Source organism: Triticum aestivum, chromosome 6D (assembly GCF_018294505.1).
Source record: "Triticum aestivum cultivar Chinese Spring chromosome 6D, IWGSC CS RefSeq v2.1, whole genome shotgun sequence".
Taxonomy (NCBI): domain Eukaryota; kingdom Viridiplantae; phylum Streptophyta; class Magnoliopsida; order Poales; family Poaceae; genus Triticum; species Triticum aestivum.
The window spans coordinates 452,705,837-452,730,740 of NC_057811.1; the positions used below are offsets into that span (position 1 = coordinate 452,705,837).

Sequence of the window (24,904 nt, forward strand, 5' to 3'; positions counted from 1 at the left end):
CTGTATGGCCATGAGCCAAATATTGGTCAGTTGGCAAAACACAGCAAAATCTCTCAATCCTGATGTTTCTGGTTGGATACTAGCTCAGACAGAACACACTGCTATTCTGAAAGAGCATTTGCATAGAGCTCAGGTCAAGTACAAGCACTATGCGGATAAGAACATATCACCAACAGAGTTCATGGTGGGTGAACAAGTGTATTTGAAGTTGCAGCCGTATGCTCAATCATCAGTGGTCAATCGACCATGTCCCAAATTGGCTCTGAAGTTTTTCGGCCGCTTTAAGATATTGGAAAAAGTGGGATTTGCAGCATACAAGTTGGAGCTACCAAAAGGCAGTCAAGTTCATCCAATTTTCCATGTTTCTCAGTTGAAGTCTCATGTACCAGATCACACGCCCGTGTTTACTGTTTTACCCAAACCCTTGGATCTGTCAGTGCCAGGGGTGACACCTGAAGAGATTCTAGATCGCCGGCTGGTGAAAAAGGGAAACGCGGCACATTTGCAAGTATTGATCAAGTGGTCGAACGTTCCAGTGGAGGCGGCGACATGGGAGGATTACGAGGTACTCAAGGTCAAGTTTCCAGATGCACCAGCATGGGGACACGCTGGTTCTCAAGGGGAGGGCAATGTTAGTGAAGCAGCCAGGAAGGCGTAACCGCAGTGACAAGGCGGAAGCGTAGTGGCGGGAGGTTTGAATAGAAGTTGGGCTGTGATAGTCGTGTGGGCTGAGTGAGTGATTGGGCCGAGGCCCGCGAATGTAACGAGCGGATATATAAGCTCAAGTGGGGTGGCGTGTACAGGTATCGATGAATTGAATTTGAATCTCATTCTCTGAGCTTATCCTCTCTCTCTCTCTTCCTCGTTGCGTCTGCATCTCTCTCAACCCCGGCTCCTCTCTTCACCAAATCCACCGGCGACGAGCCCAAATCCGGCGGTCCTTCGTGGCCAACGGCAAGGGCGTTACAGTCTGGCTGGCTGTTGTGACTGTCTGCCACGTTGGTTGGGACGTAGTACTACGTCTCGGAAGCTAGCTTCTTCGCCCATGTGAGTGTGACGTGTCCCTCCGATCCGATCCGATCCGATCCACTGAACTCAACCGGGGCACGAAAACGAGGCGTGGGGAACTCTGGCGTGGCGTACGTCCTCGTCGTCCTTTGTCTTGTGCGAACCATATGATGCGCAACACTCCATGCATCAACAGCCGGGTGCCGGATAGGTACAAGCTAGGCTGTAGTTGACTCGCCGGGCTCGCCCACGTCGGAAGGCCGCGAGCTCACTCCACTCGACTCCTTTAAGAATGACGGACGGCCGGCGACGACGCGTGCCCGTCTCGCCCAACTCATCACCTTTTGGCTTTTACTCATTTTACTTAATGAAATCAACGGGAATTCTCTCGGCGTGTTTCGATACAAGTTAAAAACACGTTGGCATGGATTTGATAACCGGGCAGAGAGAACCGATCGAGGTTCTGCCGATTTCTCTCGGCAGAAAACAACCAGAAGCGGGGTAGTCACCAGAAGCGAGAGGAGTCTGCCCGCACAGCACGTACTCCAGCATTGCCTTCCAGTTCACAGCCTCGTCCCGCACCTCGCCTCCTGCATGCGCCTCCAACCAGACCCACCAGCTCCGGTTCCTCGTCGCCATCGTCGCCGTCGCCATCCATTCCATCATCACCGTGATAAAACCCGATTTCAAACTCAAAATCTCCTACCACTATATTCGTGCCCAAATTGTGCTGTTCTTCCGTCGTCACCTAGCTCTGGATCGATATATATATATACTCCCCGTCCAGCCGCATCTCCTCCCCAGCCCCCATTCCCCATTCCCCGGAGCTTCACGTGCGCGCGCGCCATTGACTCCTCCCGTTCTCGCTTCCTCGTGTCCAGCCCCACGTACGCCTTCCGCTCCGCCGCTACCCGGGATCCCCAGGTACGAGACGAATACGACCCACCCAGCAAACTTTTTTTGTTTCCTCAGATTTTTGTTCGCCCGTGGCCTGGGCAGTTGGGCCTGGCTTGCTGTTCGTGGGTCGGTAGCCATGGGGGCCGGGCGGCGGCACGGCGTCGAGGTTCCCGGCTCCGGTCGCGGGGCCGGGGCGGGTTCCCGTTCAGTGCGGCCTTCGCTGCCGCTGCGCTGGTGTCGATCATCACCCGGGGCAGCGGTGGCCGGTGGGACGTGTACATCCATGCGCATTTGCTCGGGGAGTGGGCGGCGTGGCACCGCCGGAGCCTGCCTGCTCACGAGGCACACGCCGGGTTATTAGACGGTTAGGAGAAACACGCAAGAAAGGCAGACGGACGGACGGACGCCGGGACAAGCGTGAGGCCGCTGATGTAGCTCACCAGCTGCGTGGCCGCGTGGCTGGCACTGTCTGCGTGCGTGTCGCCGCGGTGCCGGTGGACGGACGGCTTGAAAACGACGGGCATGCTGCCGTCTGCCAAGCAATTCAATCATGTTGCCAAAAAAGACCGGCACCTTTTTTTGGGTTTGTGATCTGTGATCCTGCTTTGGACCTTTCGATTGTTTGATTGGACATTACACACACCCGTGTGATGCTCTGCTCTAGAAGGATTAATCAAGTTTTGGCTCGAAAATTCCAAATTTTACAGTTACCTCTACTTGTCTCATCTCACACTTACCTCTACTACTAGCAAGCAAAAGAGAATGCTGGCCCAAGATTTTTTTTATTTTATTTTTACGGTTTTTGCTAAAGCACGTCTAGATGTGCCTTAGACAGCTTATTTTTATAAAAGGAAAAGTACCTTTCAAGTGGCTAGTACCAGCTTATTACTCTACTTGGCATGTACCTTCCCTTGAAATAAACAGAAGTATTTTTTTTCATGTGATCATAACTATTTTCACACATGTTTGACAAATGAACAAAGTACAAATAACACACACTCTTGATTAACCACCACTAATCTGCAATATGGTATTTGTTGAGGATTCTGTTCTTATGACAGGAATTGTGATACTCTGAGTACTAAGAATTGTGATAACCTGAATGTCAGGCACTCTGTTCATTTTCAGGAGCAGCCGGTGACAGGTTCATGATCGTCGCACCTTAATTGTGCTCATCCTCTATGGGGTCCGAGACAACTGAAGTGCGTCCCTCTATCCCTTTGGCGTTGTTATTGAATTGACCAGTTTGTGACAATTTCTGACAATAATGGCATGTTCGTTCATTCTCACTCGCAGAGAAATGACACCTTGCTGGGCAATGGAGTCATCGGCATTCTCGCCGAGACTGTCAACATGTGGGAGAGGAGGGCGCCGTTAACTCCTTCCCATTGTGCTCGCCTCGTGCTCGGAGGAGGCAAGCGCGAATCCGGCGTGAACCGGATCATCGTGCAGCCAAGCACCAAGAGGATCCACCATGACGCTCAGTACGAGGATGCTGGGTGCGAGATCTCAGAGGACCTGTCAGAGTGTGGCCTCATCGTAGGCATCAAGCAACCAAAGGTAACATTGCAACCAGTTACGTTAGATAAAGATACCCCAATTGACTTTGATTTACAGTTTGCGACGGTATCACGGCTGTGAAAACGTTTTGAGAGGTGTTTCCTTGTGCAGCTGGAGATGATTCTTCCTGATAGAGCATATGCGTTCTTCTCGCACACCCACAAGGCCCAGAAAGAAAATATGCCGCTGTTAGATAAGGTAGTTACCATATTGCGCATACACATTTCTGAGGGGGAAATGGTGCGCTAAATCGCTGGTTCGTATTTTTTCAGATCATGGAAGAAAGAGTGTCCTTGTTTGATTATGAGCTAATTGTCGATGACGATGGGAAAAGAATGCTGGCATTTGGGAAATTTGCTGGCAGAGCTGGACTGATAGACTTCTTACACGGTCTTGGGCAGAGTAAGAACACTGTTTTATTTCTCAGTTCATGCACTGACCTGATATTGTTATGCCTGCGATGCTCCGATTTGCTATCTCGACTTATCATGAAGGGCAACTTGTTCTGTCGTAAGCAACTGTTAGTTACTCATTCTGCTAAAGCATTTCCCTTGCAATTTCAGGATATTTGAGCCTTGGATACTCGACTCCGTTTCTGTCTCTGGGGCAATCCCACATGTATCCTTCGCTCGCTGCAGCCAAGGCTGCAGTCATCGCCATTGGTGAAGAGATAGCAACATATGGACTTCCATCTGGAATTTGTCCAATTGTATTTGCATTCACCGGATCCGGAAATGGTAATTCCAGCTTTCATTGCCTTCACATTCAGGTTACTGGCTGCAGCACACTTACTCACATTTATAACTTCATATGTCACAGTTTCGCAGGGCGCACAAGAGATATTCAAGCTATTGCCACATACCTTCGTCGATGCTGAGAAACTTCCCGAGCTCTCTGCGGTATTACTCCTTTTGTGCCAGAAGTTTCACATTTAGATAAATAACTGTTACTTTTGTGAGTTTCATTTTGTCCCCATTGAAATGAACGAAATCTCTGCCACCTGTGGATGCGTTATCTATGCTAGTAAATTTGGTTACTGATTGAGTGGTTATGGGCCGGTATTTGATTATTATTTTTGCAAGTATAGCTTCTTAATACATCTCAGTTTGCTCTATTTCTGAAATTATACAGGGAAAGAGTCTGCCTCCACATCATCAGTCAACCAGGAGAGCATTCCAACTATATGGATGTGTTGTCACATCTAAAGACATGGTCGCACCCAAGGATCCCAGCAGATGTTTCGACAAAGTAATGCACATTTCTTAAGTCTATCAAATAAATGTTGGGTTTTTAGTTTCTAACAGGAAATGCTAAGGTATAACAACATTAGCATAGATCATTACTCTTGACTGAAATAAAATATTTATCCTGTCATAACACGATACCCTTTTCTCACAATACAATTTCCATCGTTCAACTAATTTGCTGCAAAAGATCTGTTCAAATGTTTTGCCTGTTTACAGTACATTGATCATGCCCTCACATTCCTAATCCTGTTAACCAATCCACTACTGATCTTTTTTGCTTCTCTTCGTAAATTTTGAACTATGGTGTTAGCCAAACAAAAGTTTCCACCCCTTCTGTTTTATTAGTATTTCTTCGCTTTTCAATAGCCTGACTGTAAGAAATCTTTCATCGACATTGTTTGTAGGCTGACTATTATGCTCATCCGGAACACTACCGCCCTGTTTTTCATGAAAGGATCGCTCCATATGCATCTGCCATTGGTATGGTCCACAACTCATTGCTTTCATTTTATATTGTTCAGTTTTGTTACGTTTCTGTATTTTTGGCACAATATCTAAAACAAGTCTAGACCATAGGATTTTCATCATCTATGTTATTTAGTTATATAAAGATACTAACCATTGAACTGCATAGCACAGAACAGTGCTGGTTCTGAACTGATGCTGATGCTGGCATTGATAGAGTAGCTAATGTAATGAGGTGCCGGTTGCAGGGTGTATAGTTTACACTTCTAAAGCGGGGCGAAAGCCTTTTTCGGTTAAAGATCTGCTATGTGTCGCAGTAGCAATACTAGTCGTTTAGCCATTATAGTCTAATTTGTATCCGTGCATTTCTACAGTTAACTGTATGTACTGGGAGAGGAGGTTTCCACGACTATTGAGCATTGATCAGTTACAACAGCTGATGAAGAATGGGTGCCCTTTGGTTGGCATTTCCGATATAACTTGTGACATTGGAGGTTCCATAGAATTTGTGAACAAAAGTACATCAATAGAGAGGCCTTTCTTCCGGTAAGAATTTTGGATATTCACTACAGATGCATAAATTTAAATTGCTTGTAATCTTCTGCACATTGCCTATTAATTATAAATAAATAGAACCGTCTCTCGTAAGTACTCTGGAGTAGTACCACACAGATACTTGGTTCTGCTTCTTCATAATTGGTGGTCTTTGCTTAGCGAGTGACTTTTTGACAAATTACCTTGGATGTGCAAACCTAGGTATGATACTTCGACTAATTTATACCATGATGACATGGAAGGCGATGGCGTGATCTGCTTAGCTGTTGACATTCTGCCTACAGAGTTTTCCAGAGAGGTGAGAAATTTATGAGAAGACAAAATAAACTATTTTTGTTGCAGTTCCAGTTTGTTGCTATGAGATGACTCCTATTCTCTTGAACTCAAACTCTGCAGGCCTCCCAGCATTTTGGAGACATATTATCTAGATTTGTTACCAGCTTGGCCTCAGCTAAGGGACTGCTGGAACTTCCTTCCCACTTGAGAAGAGCTTGCATCGCATATACTGGCAAACTCACTCCTCTGTATGAGTATATTCCTCGGATGAGAAAGACTATGATGTAAGTTTCAAATATTTCTCATCATCACCGTCGTAATTCTGCGTGATAGTTTCAGAAGATATGTATTTCTGTTCATTCCCTGAATCCTTGAGAACCCAGATATATTTTATAAAGTGAACAAAATAGGTAATCATACTGGACAGTGGGCAGGATGTAGTTCCAGTCTGAAGTGATATGTCTATCATTCTACCATGTTTCAGAATATTTTCGAACATTCTGTTTTTACTTTATTTTTGCTGTTTTTAGCATTTGTTATGTTTACACTACCACAGTTTTCTGGTCATGACTGATGACTGGTACTGTAAATATTTACCATCTCCGAGCATGTTTACTGCCCATAATGTTATTTCTAACATTCTCTTTTGCTCTTATGCAGAGAATTGCCACCAACTCCAGCCAATTCATTGCCTGATAAGAAGTACACCACCCTGGTTAGAGATATAATTTTCTAATATTGTGGTGCATTTTTTAACTAAATCTTTTGGAAGTTGCATATGCTCTGCTCTATACTGACTTCTCAGTTGCCTCCTAATAATTTGTCGATCAATGAAACAGGTATCTCTCTGTGGCCACCTCTTTGATAAGTTCCTTATAAATGAAGCTTTGGACATCATTGAGACAGCTGGGGGTTCTTTTCACTTGGTTAAATGTGATGTTGGACAAAGCATCGACGATATGTCCTACTCGGAGCTTGAAGTAAGCAATAAAATTTTCTTACTGATGTGAACTATTTTCAGTACGAAGTAAACACAACATGCTGTCTCTAGTTTGGTAGTTAACATTTAGTTTTTTTAGAGAAATTATTTTCTACAAGCATACATCAAAAGACTTATAGTCAAGGAGGCTAAGATGGCCTACCAAAAGACATCTCGTCAGTTGTCACAGAATTAGACTTCTGATTCTCTCTTGCATCTAGGAAAAGTGTGGAACTGATAGTGATGGATGGTAACTTATGCTTAAGGAATGATGGATGGTAACTTTTGGTGTCCATTTTTGATCAATTACTGAGGATAATATAAAGTAAATAGTACAAATTATTGAAAGGTGTCCAAGAACATCAAAGGAAAGAAGTTGGATCTAACAGCTCTTGGACCACCCTTGCCCATCCCTATCAGGTCATCACCTAATAAAAAAACAAAAATAGGAAGAAGAGATCAGTACGTCTGGGCAAGCATGGCCATTTAGATATTTTTCGCTCAATCATTGAGTGGGTTATAAATGTTCAATCTGCCTTCCCCTTCCTCTGCCTACCACAGTCTGCTGAGCTTCCACTTCGACTAACTGGAAATCTGAACTGCCATGAACCAGTTTGTGATCCCATCCTTCCCTTCCCTTCCTTTCAACAATTTTCAGGCATTCTCTTTGGCGTGCTTGTTTTGCAAGTATTTTGCTACTATGGTTCCTCTGATGATTCGTGAAAGGAAGAAACAGAAGGGCCCTGTTTCTGGGAGCATTTTTTATTTCTTTTGAGAATTATACCTTTGATTCTTAGCTCCCTTCTTAGTATGCATGGACATATGGACTAAGTTTTGACCCCACTGATATGGCATTTGAATCTGGCAGCTATTATATCAACATATTGAAATTTGTCTTTTCTAACATTAGGAACTTTTCCACAGGAAAAAGTATATCAGGACCTCACAGCTCTGTTACATCATATAAAAACACCTTAATTAGCATATGTGACTTGGTGTTATGCGTATAGATTATAAAAGATACAGATTTATTTTACCTTTTAGCACCCCTCACAAATGCATGCCTTTAAAGACAACCTTGATTTTTTTTACTGAAACATATGATGCATTTCATTCTACAGGTAGGAGCAGATGATACGACTACATTAGACAAGATCATCGATTCGTTGACTTCTATAGCTAATGCGCACCGTGGAGATCCTAATGCCGCTGAGATATCTCTAAAGATAGGAAGAGTCAGCGAATGCGGAATTGATGACAGCATGGATAAAGTAGGACCGAAGGTTTTAATCCTTGGAGCTGGGAGAGTTTGTCGGCCAGCTGCTGAGTTTCTAACATCTTACCAAAACATCGACCAAGTACATGTTGTTGTGGCATCTCTGTATCAAAAAGATGCAGAAGAGGTGAGTCTCACAGTACAGTGCGCTCCTTAGCTCTTATGCAAACTTTGTTGGAAAAAAATGTGTGTTAATTTTATCATGTCTGTCAATATTAATAAGCTTTGGAAAATTCATTATGCCATCATTTTTGTCCAAACTGAATATGTATTTGTAGAATTCAACCATTAGTCCGTTACTTTTCTCATGTTTTTGTTTCTCTGCATTCAGACAGTTGACGGAATAAAGAATGCAACAGCAGCTCAGCTCGATGTTTCAGATACTGAAAGTCTTTCGAATCTTGTTTCACAGGTATTTTAACTCTGATATTTAATTTCTCTAGTGAACAAATACTCCTACTAGTACTTTTCATAGTGTCTTACAGTGAGCATAAGAGGCCAGACTTCTGTCACAAATAAATATACCCAACTCTGTCGGCATTCCTAGGTTAACTTTTCATGTACTCCCTCCGTTCCAAAATAGATGACTCAACTTTGTACTAACTATTAGTTAGTACAAAGTTGAGTCATCTATTTTGGAACGGAGGGAGTATAAAGTTAGTACAAAGTTGAGTCATCCATTTTGGAACGGAGGGAGTACAAACCTTAAATGTTTGCAGTTCAGGATAGAGATTTCTACTCTTTCTTGTCAAGAGAATGCATAAGTTGTTGCAGATTAATAAATGGCTGGAGTTCCTCTTACAGGTTGATGTTGTAGTCAGCTTGCTGCCTGCTAGTTTTCATGCTGCCATTGCAAGAGTATGCATAGAGGTAAGCTTAAACCACCGCTGGTGCTATATGGAAATTGAGGAATTGCTTCAGCTGATTGAGTTACATTTCTCTATGATAGCTCAAGAAGCACTTGGTCACAGCAAGCTATGTTGATGATTCCATGTCAAAGTTGGAGCAAGCTGCACAAGGAGCAGGTGTAACTATACTCTGCGAAATGGGCCTTGATCCAGGCATAGGTACTTGCTAAATATAACGGCCAGCATATATATGTATATATATATGTAGACACCTCTAAAAATGGTCATCGCGTATTATGTGATGAAGAAAAAGTTCTTTCATCATGGAGCAACTTTGCATGACGGAACATGTTGTAAATATATTTCCTGTACAGATCACATGTTGTCAATGAAAATGATTGATGAAGCACATGCTCTGAATGGAAAAATAAAGGCCTTTACATCTTTCTGTGGTGGACTTCCATCTCCAGCTGCCGCAAACAATCCACTAGCCTACAAGTTCAGGTAAATTCAACTATAGTGACTAGTAGTGTAACAAGGTCTCCATGCCTGGAGCTTGTGGCACAATATTGCACGAAATAATTTTTACCAGGAGTTCTGATTGTTATTTTTCTTGTTCTTAGTTGGAGTCCAGCAGGTGCCATCCGAGCTGGAAGAAATCCTGCTGTCTACAAATTTCTTGGAGAGATAATCGATGTGGATGGTAAGTTAGTCTCTTCTCTCTTCAATTGGCCAGAGAAAGGGAGCACATTTCAATAGATTGATTTACTCACACAAATTTACTGAACCAAAGGCTAACCTTATACTTAATCCATCGGGCCAATTGCACCCTACTGCTGTGAAGATCACCTGACTTAGAAAATACATAGCTGTGTCACTGACATGTGGCCTCAGAGCCCACTTAGCAGCCTCACATGTGGTGGTATTTTCCAATTTGTACATCCTTTGGGTTTTGCAATGGTGCGGAGCTAATTTTCTCTAGTGTATGCATTAACTTTTTATACACACTGGACATGAAACAGTTGGCAATCCCTTTTCATGTCATGGAATGTGACAAGGTGTTGAAACAGCTAAACAATGATATATTATACGTGCAATTATCTAGTGAGATAAAAGTGAATATAAATACGGGGAAATGGGTCTAGTTTTTCGGGAGTACATATCTAATTATTACCTACTATATATGTTCGTTGTTATCATTTACTTACCACTTCCACAGGTAGTAAATTATACGAGTCGGCAAAGAGGCTCAGACTACCAGAGCTTCCCGCTTTTGCCCTGGAACACTTGCCAAATCGAAATTCCTTGATGTATGGAGACCTGTATGGGATCTCCAAAGAAGCATCTACTGTATATAGGTCCACTCTTCGTTATGAAGGTAAGTGTTGATATTTATTTTTCACTGAGTTGTTCTCTTTGCAGTGTGTAATATTTTTGTTGCATTTGCACAGGATTTAGTGAGATCATGGCTATCCTGGCGAAAATCGGGTTTTTTGATGCTGAAAATCATCCACTGCTACAAGAAACTGATCGCCCGACATATAGGATTTTTCTCAATGACCTCCTTGATGTCAACAATGTATCCACATCTAACACAAAGGTAAATGGTGAAGAAACTGGAGGACATGATGATGAACTGATTTCAAGACTCATGATGCTTGGGCATTGCAAAGAAAAGGAACTAGCTGTCAAGATACTCAAAACCATCAAGTTAGTTTCTGATCCCTATACTTTATGGGTCCCAATTGCATCTCTTCTACAGACTGCTTAAGTACCATTTTAATCATGTCATATAATATATGTTCAATGACTACGATTGCAAGAAATAATTTAAGAATATGTTAGGGACGATCAGCATTGCTTCTGAAATTCGCGGTTAGAACTGACGAATCACTTAACTGGTCTTTACACCTGGTAGGTTCTTGGGGCTGCATGAGGAGACACAGATTCCTAAGGATTGTTCAAGTGCATTCACTGTTATTTGCCAACGAATGGAACAGAGAATGGCCTATGGCCACAATGAGCAGGTGAGACTTATTATCTTTCATCGTCGTTATACCTCATGTATATTGCATATAGCTATTGAAATTATTCTTGTACAAACAATATAACAGAAGCACTACTCTGTTTTTTCCTGCCTCTGTGGCCTCTGTTTTCTTATCAGAGAAGAGAATCACATAATGTTACTTAAGAGGCAAATATCTCAAAAGTAATAGTTTTTACTTATCATTTTTGACATAATCAACTGTTAATCTGGCAGCACCAAATTTCATACGCAGACTCTTATTAGTGTTGTAGTAGATTGACAGTTTGATGACCAGCCTGTACTTCTACATCTCACATTGCTTTCCAACACCATATCTCAATCATAAACAGGCTTGCAGAATAAATTAAAAGAGACTGGCTTACTCGGACCATGACTAGCTAAATGTTTGCTTTGCTCCCACGATTCAGGATATGGTACTGCTCCACCATGAAGTCGAGGTGGAGTACCCCGACGGGCGACCCACCGAGAAGCACCAAGCGACGCTGCTGGAGTTCGGAAAGACCGAGAACGGCAGGCCCACCACCGCCATGGCCCTCACCGTTGGGGTACCGGCAGCGATAGGAGCCCTGGTACTGCTGCACTCCAATCACAACACATCACACACAGACATCCTGCACCTGCATCAGAAAGAAACATGTGTTAATTTATCCCCATCTTCTGTTGCAGCTCTTGCTCCAGAACAAGGTCCAGAGGAAAGGGGTGATCCGGCCTCTGGAACCGGAGATCTACATCCCTGGTGAGTGCAGAAGCAAATTAACCACTCCGGTGATGCTTATGAGTTATGACTAATCCTGAGATTCTGACCTGTGTGTTTGCGGCTGTGAAGCGCTGGAGATCTTGGAAGCGTCGGGCATCAAGCTGATCGAGAGAGTGGAGACCTGAGGATGTCAGGATGGGATGAGAATCTATCGAGTATATATGCTGCAGCAACAGAGGCAGTGAGTAAATAAAATGATGATTCTCGCCGTTGTAAGTAAAATGAGTGGACTGTATGTATGTATGTGACTATCTATTGTACTACATATATACCAAATCTGTCGCCGGTTGATTCTGTTGGTGAACTTCCTAGTCTTCATTGTACTACATTGCCAACGAGAGACCCCGACTAGGTCTTCTTCTCCGGCGGCGGCGAACGCGAGCACGCCGTCCTCGCGGCGCCGGGCGATGGCATACTCGTCGGCGTCGACCGGCCGGAGGAACCTCCGTCCAAGAAATGGGGAATGGGGGTAGTAACCTGGATGCCGGTCTTGGAGGGGCCGGGGAAGCCCTATGGAGCCGACGCGCACGCCCCGGGAGCTTCCACGATGCCCGCCGATGCCATGGGCGCGTTGTCCACGCCGCCGCCTCCACGGTCAGCTGGCATCTCCCTCCGCCGCCGCCAAAATTTCCTTCTCGGCTCTTTCCGGGAGGCGTGTCGTGTCGTGTCTGATACCAGCCATTTCCAGAAGAGAGGGGGAAAAAGATCGTTTTCCCCCTCTTTCCCCCCCTCTCTTTTTCCAGTACACACGCCGGCAAGGCCTGGTTATTAAACGGGCCGGCTCGTGGCACGTTTAGTACGCTAGGCCGCATATTTTCCAGCCTACTGGGCTATATTTTAGGTATATTGGGCTGTAATTTAAATCATATTGGGCTAAAAAACGGGTCGTGCCGTGCCGGCCCGTGTGCCCAGCCTCTAGACCCAGGCATGGCCCAAGGCGTGCCGCGTGTCGGGCACGGCCCGTTTAGCCTGTGCCGTGCCTAGCCCATGGCAGGCCTTGCCGGCGTGCTCGTGGGCTGGCTTGATTGCTCGGCCCGTTTGGCTAGCTATACCCGGGAGCACATGCTCCCGGACCCAAAAATAATTTTTCAAATATCAAAAATCAAGACAAATTTTTTATGTGATCTTAGTCACACCCAAATGCTACATACACATTTTGAGACAAAAAGGTTAAGCATTTTGACCGTGCAAAAATAATAATTTTGAAGACCAAATGTCACCTCAATTTTATTTTTTTTCACCAACGAAACACTGTTGCACCATTTCACACAAAATTTGTCAAAAATGCTTGCAACACTAACACGAACATCTACAAAAAAAAAACAGAATTTTTTCATTTTTTAACGCCTCTCCCAAAATTTATGATGATTTGAGAGGGGTGTTTTGCCTCCCGGGAGCATATGCTCCCGGATGAACAATAAATTAAAAAATGTAAAAATAAAATCGGATTTTTTTTATAGATGTTGGTGTTAGTGTCGCAAGCATGCTTGACATACTTCATGCGAAACGGAGCAACAGTGTTTCGTCGGTGAAAAAACAAAATTGGTTTGACATTTGGTCTTCAATTTCTTTTTGCACAGGCCAAAATGCTTAACCTTTTTGCCTCAAAATTTGCAGGTAGCATTTGGATGTGACTAAGATCACATAATTTTTTTGTCTTGATTTTCTTGACATTTGAAAAAATATTTTTGGACCCGGGAGCATGTGCTCAAAATTTGTGTCTTGGTTTTTTTTACATTTGAAAAAATATTTTTGGGCTCGGGAGCCAAATTGAATTTCCGGTAATGTTGCTGATTTATCTTTCCAAGCCTACACCATACATAAATGCTATTTGCAGAGTCGTGGAAGTGCTCAAAATAGGTTTGCTTCCTAGGTTAAAATGTTGAGGTTCATTTACCAATTATTCACATGCACAATAAGAAGGAACACAAAATTGACAATTGTTATGATATTTTTGACAATCACTCCATCAAAAGGATGCAAAGTTACTAAATTCACAAGTAACATTATCAACCCTACCTATTTTATCTTCAGAAAATACATTTTTAATCAACTAATAATTTGCATGGACCATAAGCCATAACTTGCTCGAAAAGAGGACGGAATTTTTCATTTTACCAATAGAATCGTTGTGCCATACTGTGTGTATTATGTAGGTGATGATGTTTATGAGAGTTCTTGTAGTTACATGCACACTTCCTCTTCCTTGGAATCACTAGCATAGCTATCACCTTATATATATGTTGCCTGGGGGTCCACCGTGCCACCCAAGTGCTCGACGACACTAGTGTTGGTGGTGACAATATTAGGATGACTCGGGTTTCTTGAAGCGCACGTCAAGCCCGTTGTGAACTTGTATTGACGGTGGAGGGGTGTGCACAAAGCAGGAGTAGTGTTAACGGCTAGCATGGAACATCCTAGGTCGACTATGAGGCATACCAAATCACCGCAAAAGTTTGATTAATTGCATCCCCACCGCTGCCAGTCTTGTTCGATTTTGAGCCGCTCATCAGATCCACCCCCGAACTACATCAAATGATTGGATATGCACACACGTATGTCCTGCTTGCTATGGTCTCCCGAATGCGTTGGAGTGGCTCGCCTGATCTTGGGCACCCTCATTTGCGAGGGAAAGAACCAAGCAACAGATTACATCTTACCTAAAGAGTATACTACTAGGTATCCGCATTAACAGGGTAATCTAGAATACAATGTGAACTATACAAAGTAATGATTATTATCCAGCTAGGACATTTATTCCAGCATATTAATGGCATTAATTAATCTGTCAGATATAGATCTTATCGTACATTTCCTAGGCAAAAAGTAATGCAATATTAATCAGGTTTAATTGGACAATATTTCTTTTGATATATTCAATGATCTCCTATAAATATATGCACAAAGCGCTCAGCTATATATATCCTGATCCATTGGAGGCAGACCAACAAGGTCATTGTTAGATACCCCAGATCTCTAATCCTCCCTTGATAAGCTCCAGACCTTGATCATGGGAAGGAAGGCTTGTATTGAACAGAAAAATTTACCTTCATGGTTTACTGTTACAGAGTATAGACGGGCTACAGGAACTTACAAGGTTTCTCCTTCCTACAACTTTCTGTTATATCTGTTTAAAGAATATTGGATCTGATCCAATAGGGTAAAGTAATCTTCAATTTTCTGTAGACGTATTGTAATAACTTCTTGTTAATGTATTGTTGTGTGAAGCTTGTTTGTTAGACCAAATTGTTCCTTAGGACTGGCGATAGTTAAACTGCCTCTTCTATATATACTTCTCTGGAAAAAATAAATCAAACTATGTTATTTGTATAACAATACCTTTGAAGAGACTTGCTGGGTTTGCAATAGATCTGCACAAAAGTGTCGACTGGCTGCTTATATGATTTTGATGAATAATTTAATTATGTCTCACAAGATAATATTCTAGGCTGAAATTTTGTTTACAATTGTTTCAGACATATTTTGATACATACAATAATCAGACGTACCGATCAATAGAGGGAGCGGCAAGGGCTTTTGGACTTGGTGACAAGGACGAACCTGCTTTTCCGAAGCCTTTGAATATCAGGAAGGTTCGAACACATTGTTTACATGGAATATTTTATCGTTAACCCCTCGATTAAAATGTTTCTGGTATTTTCAAAGACAAACTACAGAAGCAAACTAGTTTGTAACATGGTTTTCATAATTAATCATATTTGTAGGAAGACGGCTCATCTGGATCATTACCTATGGGGCCTTGTACTAAAATCCCTGGTGAGATTAACCTTTTGATGACCTATTAAATGAAACTATTTGCCTTACAATTGAATTAATAAAGTAGCTAGTTCCTGATATATATGTATTCCAATGTTGTATGCCTTTTGGTCCAGCAATCCCTGAGTATGTTGGAAAGGACACTGCTAGTGATTCACTCAATTTGGAACAAGGTATGTAAATTGGATTGTATCCTGTTGTAGGAATAACACTAGTGTTTAGAAGAAGAAAAACAGTTTGGCTGATGATTCTTATTTGTTGGCATAGAAGAACTTAAAAAGTTTCCGTCAAAAGGAAAAGAACTTAAAGAGACTGGGGATGTTGCAAGCACCATGAAAGGAGGTACTTTATCCATACATATTTTTTATAAGATCTACGAGTACTACTCTTGAAAAGAAGGCAAAATTGATGTTTTACCCTATGATGTGATCATCGGCCCTTATTAATTCTCACACACAAATAATCAACCCTTCTTTCCAGTTCTTAGCATAGGATCTAATTTTATCTGATGATGGAATATATACAAAATAGTTGCTCATAAGTGTATGATGGGTCAATCTCTAAAGATAGTGGTGACATGTTTGATCTTGTTCATGTGTCAAAAGAGCAAAAGATACCATCATGTGCCAGTTGCTTAATCAGTTCGTACCAAACTACATTATGCCATATTTTTTTGCCCAATCTGTACAGATTCAACAGATATATGTCTTAATCTTTGGTAAAACATGCTCAAGTTGGAACCCCATGCTGACTAGAATTTACCTCAACAAAGTCCAATTTTGCTAATGGTCAACTTCCCTCCGATAATTAATAATAAAATTAATCAGCTGAACATGAACCCCTTGTGGAATATTGTAAACTGAGACCAGGTTACAAGAAAGTAACACAGCATACTTCTTGTTGATGCAGCAGGCAATTGGTTTTATTAACTTATACTTCTGCTAAAAAATGCCCAATTTTTGCAGAAGAAGAAAAAGACAACAAAGAAGTTGGATATGCTGCAAGCAACTTGGAAAATGGTATGTATTGTGTACCAAACAATGTACACTGCCGCATGACTATATGAGTAACGAGCAGCTAGTTTGTTTTCCAAAAAAACAATTGATATTTCTTACCACTTCTTGTAGAAGAAGAAATGGCTAAGAAGATCAATGCTCCTTCTGCAGATGCAGCAAGCATACAGGATGAAGGTAACATGAAATGGCATTTTTTTTATTACTCTACTTAATTACCTTTTGATTTTACTGATTATATTTTTTTTCAGATGTTGCTGGAGAAGTGAAGAATCGGGACCATGCTTAGATTCACGATCAAGGCTTGACATATATATGGCATATATGCCCCCTTCAAATAAGATCTATGCCATCTATGTCATCAAATTATCACACAGTATAATTACTGTGTTTGCGTTTCACAATAAAGTATGCACAGTGGCGTGCCACTTTTTACATTGTTTTATTGTCAAGGACAATTGTTCAAGTCAGAGCATGCATTATGTTAGGGAACCGCTAGGGATCAGACTACTGATCCCTTGGTCCCCATCTGATAGGAGTATAATTGTTAGGAGCTGAGTTATTTCCTTTCTAATTAAGTGCTTCTAGTAATGACTATCACCTATGCTCCCGCTGACTTCTCCACCCTTTCTTAATTACATGATATTAGTAACTAACTGCATCCAGAAATTCCGTTACTAGTTGTTTTGGTAAGCTGTGATTGCTTCCAAAAAAAATACAAAACATAATGCTTCCCACTAACTACGGATTTGCTTCCAACACACAGATGAAGAAATTATTATTTCTGTTCATGTTCTTTCTTTTTTTGCAACGCAATAATGACATGGAAAAATTGTGTTCTAATCATGGAAACCCATGTCATGGAAACATATTATTTGAAAAAAAATTGTTTCCAAAATAAGGATGCTCCAAAAAATCGTTCCAACCGTATATATTCTCGGTTGGAGCTAGGACGTTTAAACTGAAATGTTGGGTTGTACATGTAATCTGAACGTTTGAAGCATCATGCAGTAATGATCGAAGCATGCCTGATTGAGAAGCGGCATAGGAAGCATAGTGTGCAATTGTTGGAAGCATGATTAGTGTCTAACTGAAACTTTGTTCGACTGTGTAGGAAGCATAAATCTTTTGCGAAACCACAACGCCTGGTCATTGTGTAACCGGAGCTTCATTTTTGTGGCAGGAAGCAAAATATAGATATGTTGGATACAAAATTAAGAAGATGCCGCAGCATACATGTGCTTCCAAAAAAGTTGAAATGTCTTTACAATGTTGCATGAACATATTTTCAGTGACCAACTTTCTGATTGATGTATGTTTCCATCAACATTGCTTCTAAATGAGATCATAATTTGCTTCCAAAGAAAACAAAATTTTCTTCCAGAATATATTAATTTTTTGCTTCCATACAACAAGACACAAACATTGAAGCACAATGGGTCGATCCCCTACTAGAACACGAGCACCGTACGAAGAGGGTTAGAGGGATGTCTTCGAGTAGTGGTGTCGATGAGATCGGACCAATGCAGCTGGAGTGTGGTGGTTAGACAGTGCTACAGGAAGACTTGGCATGCCTAATGTCCTCGTGCATGGGCAAGGCTAGGTAGGAAGAAATGGATCAGGCATGAAGAAGCAGATAAACCCATGTAAGGAAGCATGCATGCCTCATGCCTGCTTTGTCGATGCCGAACGTCCCTCGACGCTCCGCTCCGGACGCCATCTCCTCCCTACCTTTGACGACCTCCTCTTCTCCCTAAAAGCAGTGAGTGTCGACTGTCGAGGCCAGCGAGCAGCAAGGAGCACCGTGGTCGGCACTGTCGTGTGGCCGACGTTGTTGACCTTTAACAGTCGAGCGTGCATTGCCAGTTTGCTCCTATGCCGGTGACGAGAACAACAACCACTAGGATGCTCCACGTTGCATGCCATGGCCACTATCAACCAGCATGTCACGCTCACCGTCCTCTCCCAACCGCTGGACGATGCATCACGGAGCAGATCGACGAAAGGGTTTGGGCTCGGAGGGATGAGATGGGAAGGAAGCACGGGGGCGCAACAGATTGAATCTAGGCCGCGAAATGGATAGGGCTGGGGTGGCGATGTCAATGGCAAGCTTGAAGGGAGGTGCGCATACGGGCTTAACGATGGATGGGAATGGGAGAAAACGGAGAAGATGCGAGATTAGGGGGATATATAGATGGACATGTGTGTGCGTGATGTGCGGGTGTGGTTAGCAGCACCGAGAGATGTAAAGAATTAGCGTTCTCCACCGTGGGATTGAACCAGAATCAACGGACAACGAGTGGTCTGGCGGTGGCTTCCTATCATACTACTGATAAGAAGTGTTTCCCATTATGTTATTGTTTGGATAACAAGATCAGTGACCTGCACATTTGCAAGTCTGGATTTACTTCATACTCGTTCCTAAATATAAGTCTTTATAGAGATTTTACTATAAACCACATACGGATGTATATAGATGCATTTTAAGTGTAGATTCATCCATTTTGCTCCGTATCTAGTTCACCTAGTAGAATCTCTACAAAGACTTATATTTAGTAACGGAGGAAGTATATTGTAACAGTTTCTAGTGTTCCTTATTTGCGCACATTTCCAACCTTAATTCCCCACCACAATCGACATGCCATAAAAAAACAACTTTGTAATTTCTCAGTTGAGTGAAAAATAACTAACTATTTTGAAGTCACACAAAGAAATTATCTAATCTGTAGACTGAGCTTCACTGAAGCACGGCCATCATTGTTTGAGCCGGAAATAATGTTCTAAGTTGGCTGAGCTATGGGAACTCCAAAAAAAAATATTTTTGTCAATGTTTTCTTGGAAAAAACATGGCCAGGTTTTAGAAGAAAGAAATATGTGGATTAAATGCATTATTTCTTAGTGAATATGCTATCATTGTTTTTATTGGTTCGTCTTGAAAAAACATAAACTTAGGTATTACTCTCTGACTTTAATCTTCCTCTCATCTCTTGTCTTTGCAAACATTTTTTCACCATTAATTATCTTTAAGCGTTGACCACCCATTCATAATTTTCTGCACTATAGTCGTCCTTTAAGATTAATATAATGTCATGCATCCACAAGATGCTTGCAACATGTTCACGTATTTCAAATTGCCTATACTGTCTTGTTTCCATGTAAGGCACGCCATTATATATGTCTATATATAAATGTTCAATGTTGAAACATTCTCTCTCGACCATCCTCCTTGTAGCTTATTTTTGTCGTGCCCATGATATTTTTCATTAAACTATACTTTTGGCACATCTAAGATATCATATTATATTCTTGAAATGATGTGTTACTTTCAGCTTGAAGACTACATTACTATTGGTTTCTATGCTATATGCTTGCTTGTACGGTTGTGCCATGACGCAGTTCTTGCTCAAGGTCATGCATTCCATGTACATTGTCCTAGCTTACAAGCGCATAGTCTTCGATTCCTACAATTCACAGTTTGCTATTGCTTCCGGTTGTGTTAAAGTCTCTAGTTACCACCACTTCTTGCATGTCTTCAATCGTGTAGTCGTATGAACCTTTTTTTTCCCTATATTATCGAACATATGTGCATGTTGATATGTCTAACATGTTATACTGCGTTGGTGGCCAGCACAACTTTATGTTGCTAAACATGTCATCACTCTATGGCATGTACAACATACCAACATATATTTTATAATCTGATGTCACAAAAATAAATGGTGCATAGTGTTTTGTGTATAACTAACATGTGTCGTTGTAACATTGTCGCATCAAAATGGACCGATCTATGTTTATAATCTAGCATGTGTTAGGAAAATAATTTAGTATGTAGATACTTTCATTTGCTAGAACTAATCTAATGGTGTCACGTTAAAATTAGATGTATATTCCCATTTCATCAAGAAAAAATATATCATCATTGAAAAACATGCTAAGAACGGTTTCAAAGTCTTCGCCGTCTTCTTCCTCTTCGGATGATGACGAGTCCTCGAAGACCATCTCCCTCTACCTCTTCATCTACAATTCAAACGGCCCGGTTCAAAACGAAATGAAAGAAAAAAACTCACCTAGGCAAAATGTTGAACAGTTGCAAGGCGGTGGTGGTGCACCGGCTGGCCGGAGTCGTTTAGTCCAAACCAACGGGTGGGGACGCGTGGGAAAGCCTTTGGATTCATTGATCGCCAACAACCGGGTTGTATCTGCGGCATTGTGTTCTGACAAGTATTCCGGGCCAAACGCTTCAACCACAGCTTTACAAAACTTGTACAATGATGCAAGGCATGTGGACACACTCATGCGGACATACTCATCCACAGGATCACTGGGAATTCCGTATGCAAGCAGCCGAATAGCTGCAATACATTTTTGATAAGAGGCGAAGCCAACCCTTCTGAGGGCATCATTCTTGCATCTAAAATAATCATCACAGTCCACAACTCCTTCCCAAATACGGTAGAACATATGTCTCGCTATCTTGAAGCATCGTCGAAAAATCTTGGCATTGAAGAGTGGGGACGTGCACTGAAAATAATCGATATAGAGTAGGCAATGTCCGCTCTCTCTGTTAAGATTCAACGCCGGAGCATGGCCTGGGATCGACCCCCTAAACATTGGCTGCATCTTAGAAATGTGCTTATTGACGACCATAGTAGCAACCACAAAAACCCAAAATCGTCGGATGAATCATCGTACGATGAACATATTATGTTACTGCAAAAGAACTCATCATCGCTATCGACCATGGTACCTTGTGGACAAAAGGCCGAACACCTTGTCGGCGGCAATGGAAGCGGGCGGCGACGAGTCGCAGCCGGTGAAGGGCAACAGGCGTGTCAAAGTATGGGCCTTTCGGCGCACTAGTGCAGAACCGGGCCGTAGTCCCGATTCGTAAGGCCCTTTGATGCCGGTTCTGTAATCGGCACTAAAGGGTGGGGACTAAAGGTCCCCCCCTTTAGTACCGGTTCAGCACGAACCGCCGCTAAAGGGCCACCACGTGGCACGAGCCAGCGCCGGGGGCGGGGAGACCTTTAGTACCGGTTGGTAACACCAACCGGTACTAAAAGGTTTGGGGGGTTTTGGGTTCATGATTTATTTTTCCTTTAATTTTGTGTTTTCCATTTAATTCTTTTTCATTTGCTGGTATTTTACGATACTACATAATGTACACGTTATGCATATATATATATAAATAGAATTTCTCGTAGAACCGATCATATATATATATATATATATATATATATATATATATATATATATATATATATATATCATCGAATGTCTCGCACCACCATTCACGCATACACATGTATATATATACAATTTGGTATATACAATTTCTCCTACATGGAGGCATTACTGCAGTAGCGGCGGTAGCGGGTAATGGTTGTCGGTGTCAAAACCGGCAGTTCTCAGGTAGGGGGTCCCGGACTGTGCGTCTGAGGATCGAAGGTAACAGGAGACAGGAACACGATGTTTACCCAGGTTCGGGCCCTCTTAATGGAGGTAATACCCTACTTCCTGTTTGATTGACTTTGATGAGTATAGGGGTTACAAGAGTTGATCTACCTCATGATCGTAATGGCTAAACCCTAGATGTCTAGCCTGTATGATTATGATTGCCTCCATGGACTAAACCCTCCGGTTTATATAGACACCGGAGGGGCCTAGGGTTGTACAGAGTCGGTTTACAGAGAAAGGAATCTTCATATCCGAACGCCAAGCTTGCCATCCACGCAAAGGAGAGTCCCATCCGGACACGGGGAAAGGCCCTCTATCTTGTATCTCCATGGCCCACTAGTCCGGCCAATGTGACATAGCCCGGACGCCCGGGGACCCCCTAATCCAGGACTCCCTCAGTAGCCCCTGAACCAGGCTTCAATGACGATGTATCTGGCGCGCAGATTGTCTTCAGCATTGCAAGGCGGGTTCCTCCTCCGAACACTTCAAAGTAGTTGATCAAAAGAACTATATCCGGCTCTGTTTAACAGTTACAATCCACAACCGCAAGGGCATAATACTTTAATAAAAAAACATGGTATGTCTTTACTGACAGCTTTGCTAGTGAGACGTTACGTCTAGCCACTTCATTATTTTGAATCGTTTTTCGACCTCCCGTTTCGCGTTTCAAGACGCAATCTCCGGTGACACGTCTTGTCAAAGCAGAGACCATGCCCCCTTATTACGGGATTCTCATCAATGAGAGCTTGGGTAATCCAACCGTGCCATCCGCAAGACTCCTTGGGAATAGGCAAATTTTAAGGACGGGGAGGGGGCGCTTGACATTCACTGCCTTTATAAGAGGATAAGGATCCACCTTTTTACCCCACGCCTTCTTCCTCCTCAGCCCATCCGCCCTCGAGCTCCAGCGCCCAAGCTTCAATCTTTTCCGTCCCCAGCAAACACTCCAGCCATGTCCGGATCTGGAGCGTAGGGCAAGTGGATGGCCTCCTCCGTCACGGAGGGGAACATCAAGGAACTCTGGGAAGCGGGGTACCTAGCCAAGGAAATCGCCCATCGGCTTCCGGCCAAAAAGCAGATCATCCTCACTCCGAAGCCCAATGAGAGGGTAGTATTCATCCCCCACTTTCTTTGTGGATTAGGGTTTCCCCTCCATCCTTTCACCCGCGGTCTCATGTTTTACTATGGGCTAGATTTCCATGATCTAGCCCCGAATTCCTTCCTCAACATTTCGGCGTTCATCATCGTGTGTGAGGCATTCCTCCGCATCCCCCCCACTTCGGCCTCTGGCTCAAGGTCTTCAATGTGAAGCCGAAAGTGATTGATGGTCAACACGCGGAGTGTGGCGGCGCTATGGTGAGTAAGCTTCCCAACGTCACCTGGCCCAAGGGCACCTTTGTGGACACTGTGAAGGGATGGCAATAGGAGTGGTTCTATATCACGGAACCTCGTGACACCACATGGGCCGCCCCTCCCGAGTTTAAGTCCGGGCCTCCAATGCGACTCACATCCTGGCTCAACAAGGGCCTGGATTGGGCATCGTCCGACGAGGTGATGACGCTGCAGAAGCGCGTCAAGAGCGTGATAGACAAGAACACCAGTCTTGCCAGTGTGATCCAGGTGATGCTTTTTTGCCGGGTTCTCCCCTGCCAACGCCGGACTCAGTATCTGTGGGAGTTCGATCCGACCGGTCCCGGACCCTACAACGGTTCTTCGGCACAATGCACGAAGACATATGGAAGCTGCTTTTCAAGACCCAGAAGTCGTGGCCGAAGACGACCGAAGACCTCGGCCTCGACTGCACTCATTCGGCCACTCCCGTAAGTTTTCTGATAACCTTAATTTGTAGATCCAAGGAGTATATTGAGCTTTCCATTTTCCCCATAGGGCTGGACGAAGAAGGCGGAGCGGATTCACTGTCCGGCTCCGCAACCTGAAGATCCAGCCATTCCTCTACTAACGAGGATGCTGGTTCCGGCACCGTATCAGGCGCCGGAAAAGAAGGCTAAGAAGAAGGGCAAGGAGGCCAAAGGTGGCCTCCGCCGTAAAGGCGCTTCATACGTAGTGTCCGAAGATACCAAAACTCTCTCCTCTCATGACGGCGATGAAGAGGAGGAGGAAGAGAGCAATTCTCCCCTTAAGGGGGGAAAGAGGAAAAGGGGGGCTTCCGAGGATCTAGAGGCGGAGGCGTCCAAGAAAGGGAGAATCTCCCTTACAGATGATTCCAAATCGGACGCCGACGACATCCCCGAGTGGCGTCCCTAGCCGGACCGTAAGTATTCAAGGGCACTATATATGTGTGTGTGTGTGTGTGTGTGTGTGTGTGTGTGTAGGGAAAATCCATCCTACCACCTGGGGGTAGTTACCCCACATGTCTCATATACTACCATGTGGTAGTATATATTCTACTTTATCATTTTAACTATGTTCATATACTATATCTAAGATATTTCAAAGCAAGTTACATGAAAAAATTGCATATGAGCCCATAGTTTTTGTTATATTTTTGAAATACGTACATATTTGTACGTAAAAAAGAGCATACTCAAAACAAGGTATATACTACCTAAAAATTAGTATATATACTACCTAATCATTGTTATATACTACATACTACACGTACATACTCTCGGTTTCGTCAGATACTACATACAACATACAAAACGCAAGTGGTGGTAACTACCACTGCTTGTAGGAAACATTTGTCCTATGTATATATATATATATATATATATATATATA

The 24,904-nt window shown here is 42.9% G+C and overlaps 1 protein-coding gene and 1 long non-coding RNA gene across 4 annotated transcripts; both read left to right on the forward strand.

Moving 5' to 3' along the window:
• The first annotated feature begins 1,028 nt into the window (after positions 1-1,028).
• On the forward strand, positions 1,029-12,219 carry LOC123145804 (alpha-aminoadipic semialdehyde synthase). Of its 3 annotated transcripts, none has more exons than XM_044565298.1 (26): positions 1,029-1,047; positions 3,034-3,107; positions 3,202-3,465; positions 3,577-3,663; positions 3,738-3,867; positions 4,029-4,202; positions 4,285-4,364; positions 4,597-4,713; positions 5,117-5,192; positions 5,552-5,723; positions 5,934-6,030; positions 6,129-6,292; positions 6,669-6,723; positions 6,848-6,988; positions 8,109-8,390; positions 8,595-8,675; positions 9,068-9,133; positions 9,213-9,330; positions 9,486-9,615; positions 9,735-9,814; positions 10,331-10,489; positions 10,563-10,821; positions 11,030-11,138; positions 11,566-11,727; positions 11,825-11,894; positions 11,985-12,219. In XM_044565298.1, the coding sequence occupies exons 2-26, from the start codon at positions 3,087-3,089 to the stop codon at positions 12,038-12,040; spliced, it is 3,150 nt and encodes a 1,049-aa protein (XP_044421233.1). In that variant the 5' UTR covers positions 1,029-1,047; positions 3,034-3,086; the 3' UTR covers positions 12,041-12,219. The 3 variants fall into 3 exon arrangements, with proteins under 3 accessions (XP_044421233.1, XP_044421231.1, XP_044421232.1); XM_044565296.1 differs by lacking the exon at positions 1,029-1,047 and adding an exon at positions 1,346-1,932 and having other exon boundaries at positions 3,015-3,107; XM_044565297.1 differs by lacking the exon at positions 1,029-1,047 and adding an exon at positions 1,346-1,932.
• Positions 12,220-15,959: 3,740 nt separating this feature from the next.
• Positions 15,960-16,882, forward strand: LOC123141366 (uncharacterized). The gene is made up of 3 exons (XR_006470235.1): positions 15,960-16,034; positions 16,658-16,711; positions 16,820-16,882. It is a non-coding gene; the product is annotated as an uncharacterized lncRNA (long non-coding RNA).
• Positions 16,883-24,904: the final 8,022 nt, after the last annotated feature.

Excerpts from the sequence above, each read along its gene's own strand:
- LOC123145804 (XM_044565298.1), top strand. The coding sequence starts at position 3,087 with ATGGGGTCCGAGACAACTGAA. Across the intron at positions 6,293-6,668 it reads CGGATGAGAAAGACTATGAT|AGAATTGCCACCAACTCCAG; the intron begins GTAAGTTTCAAA and ends GCTCTTATGCAG. Across the intron at positions 6,724-6,847 it reads ATAAGAAGTACACCACCCTG|GTATCTCTCTGTGGCCACCT; the intron begins GTTAGAGATATA and ends TCAATGAAACAG.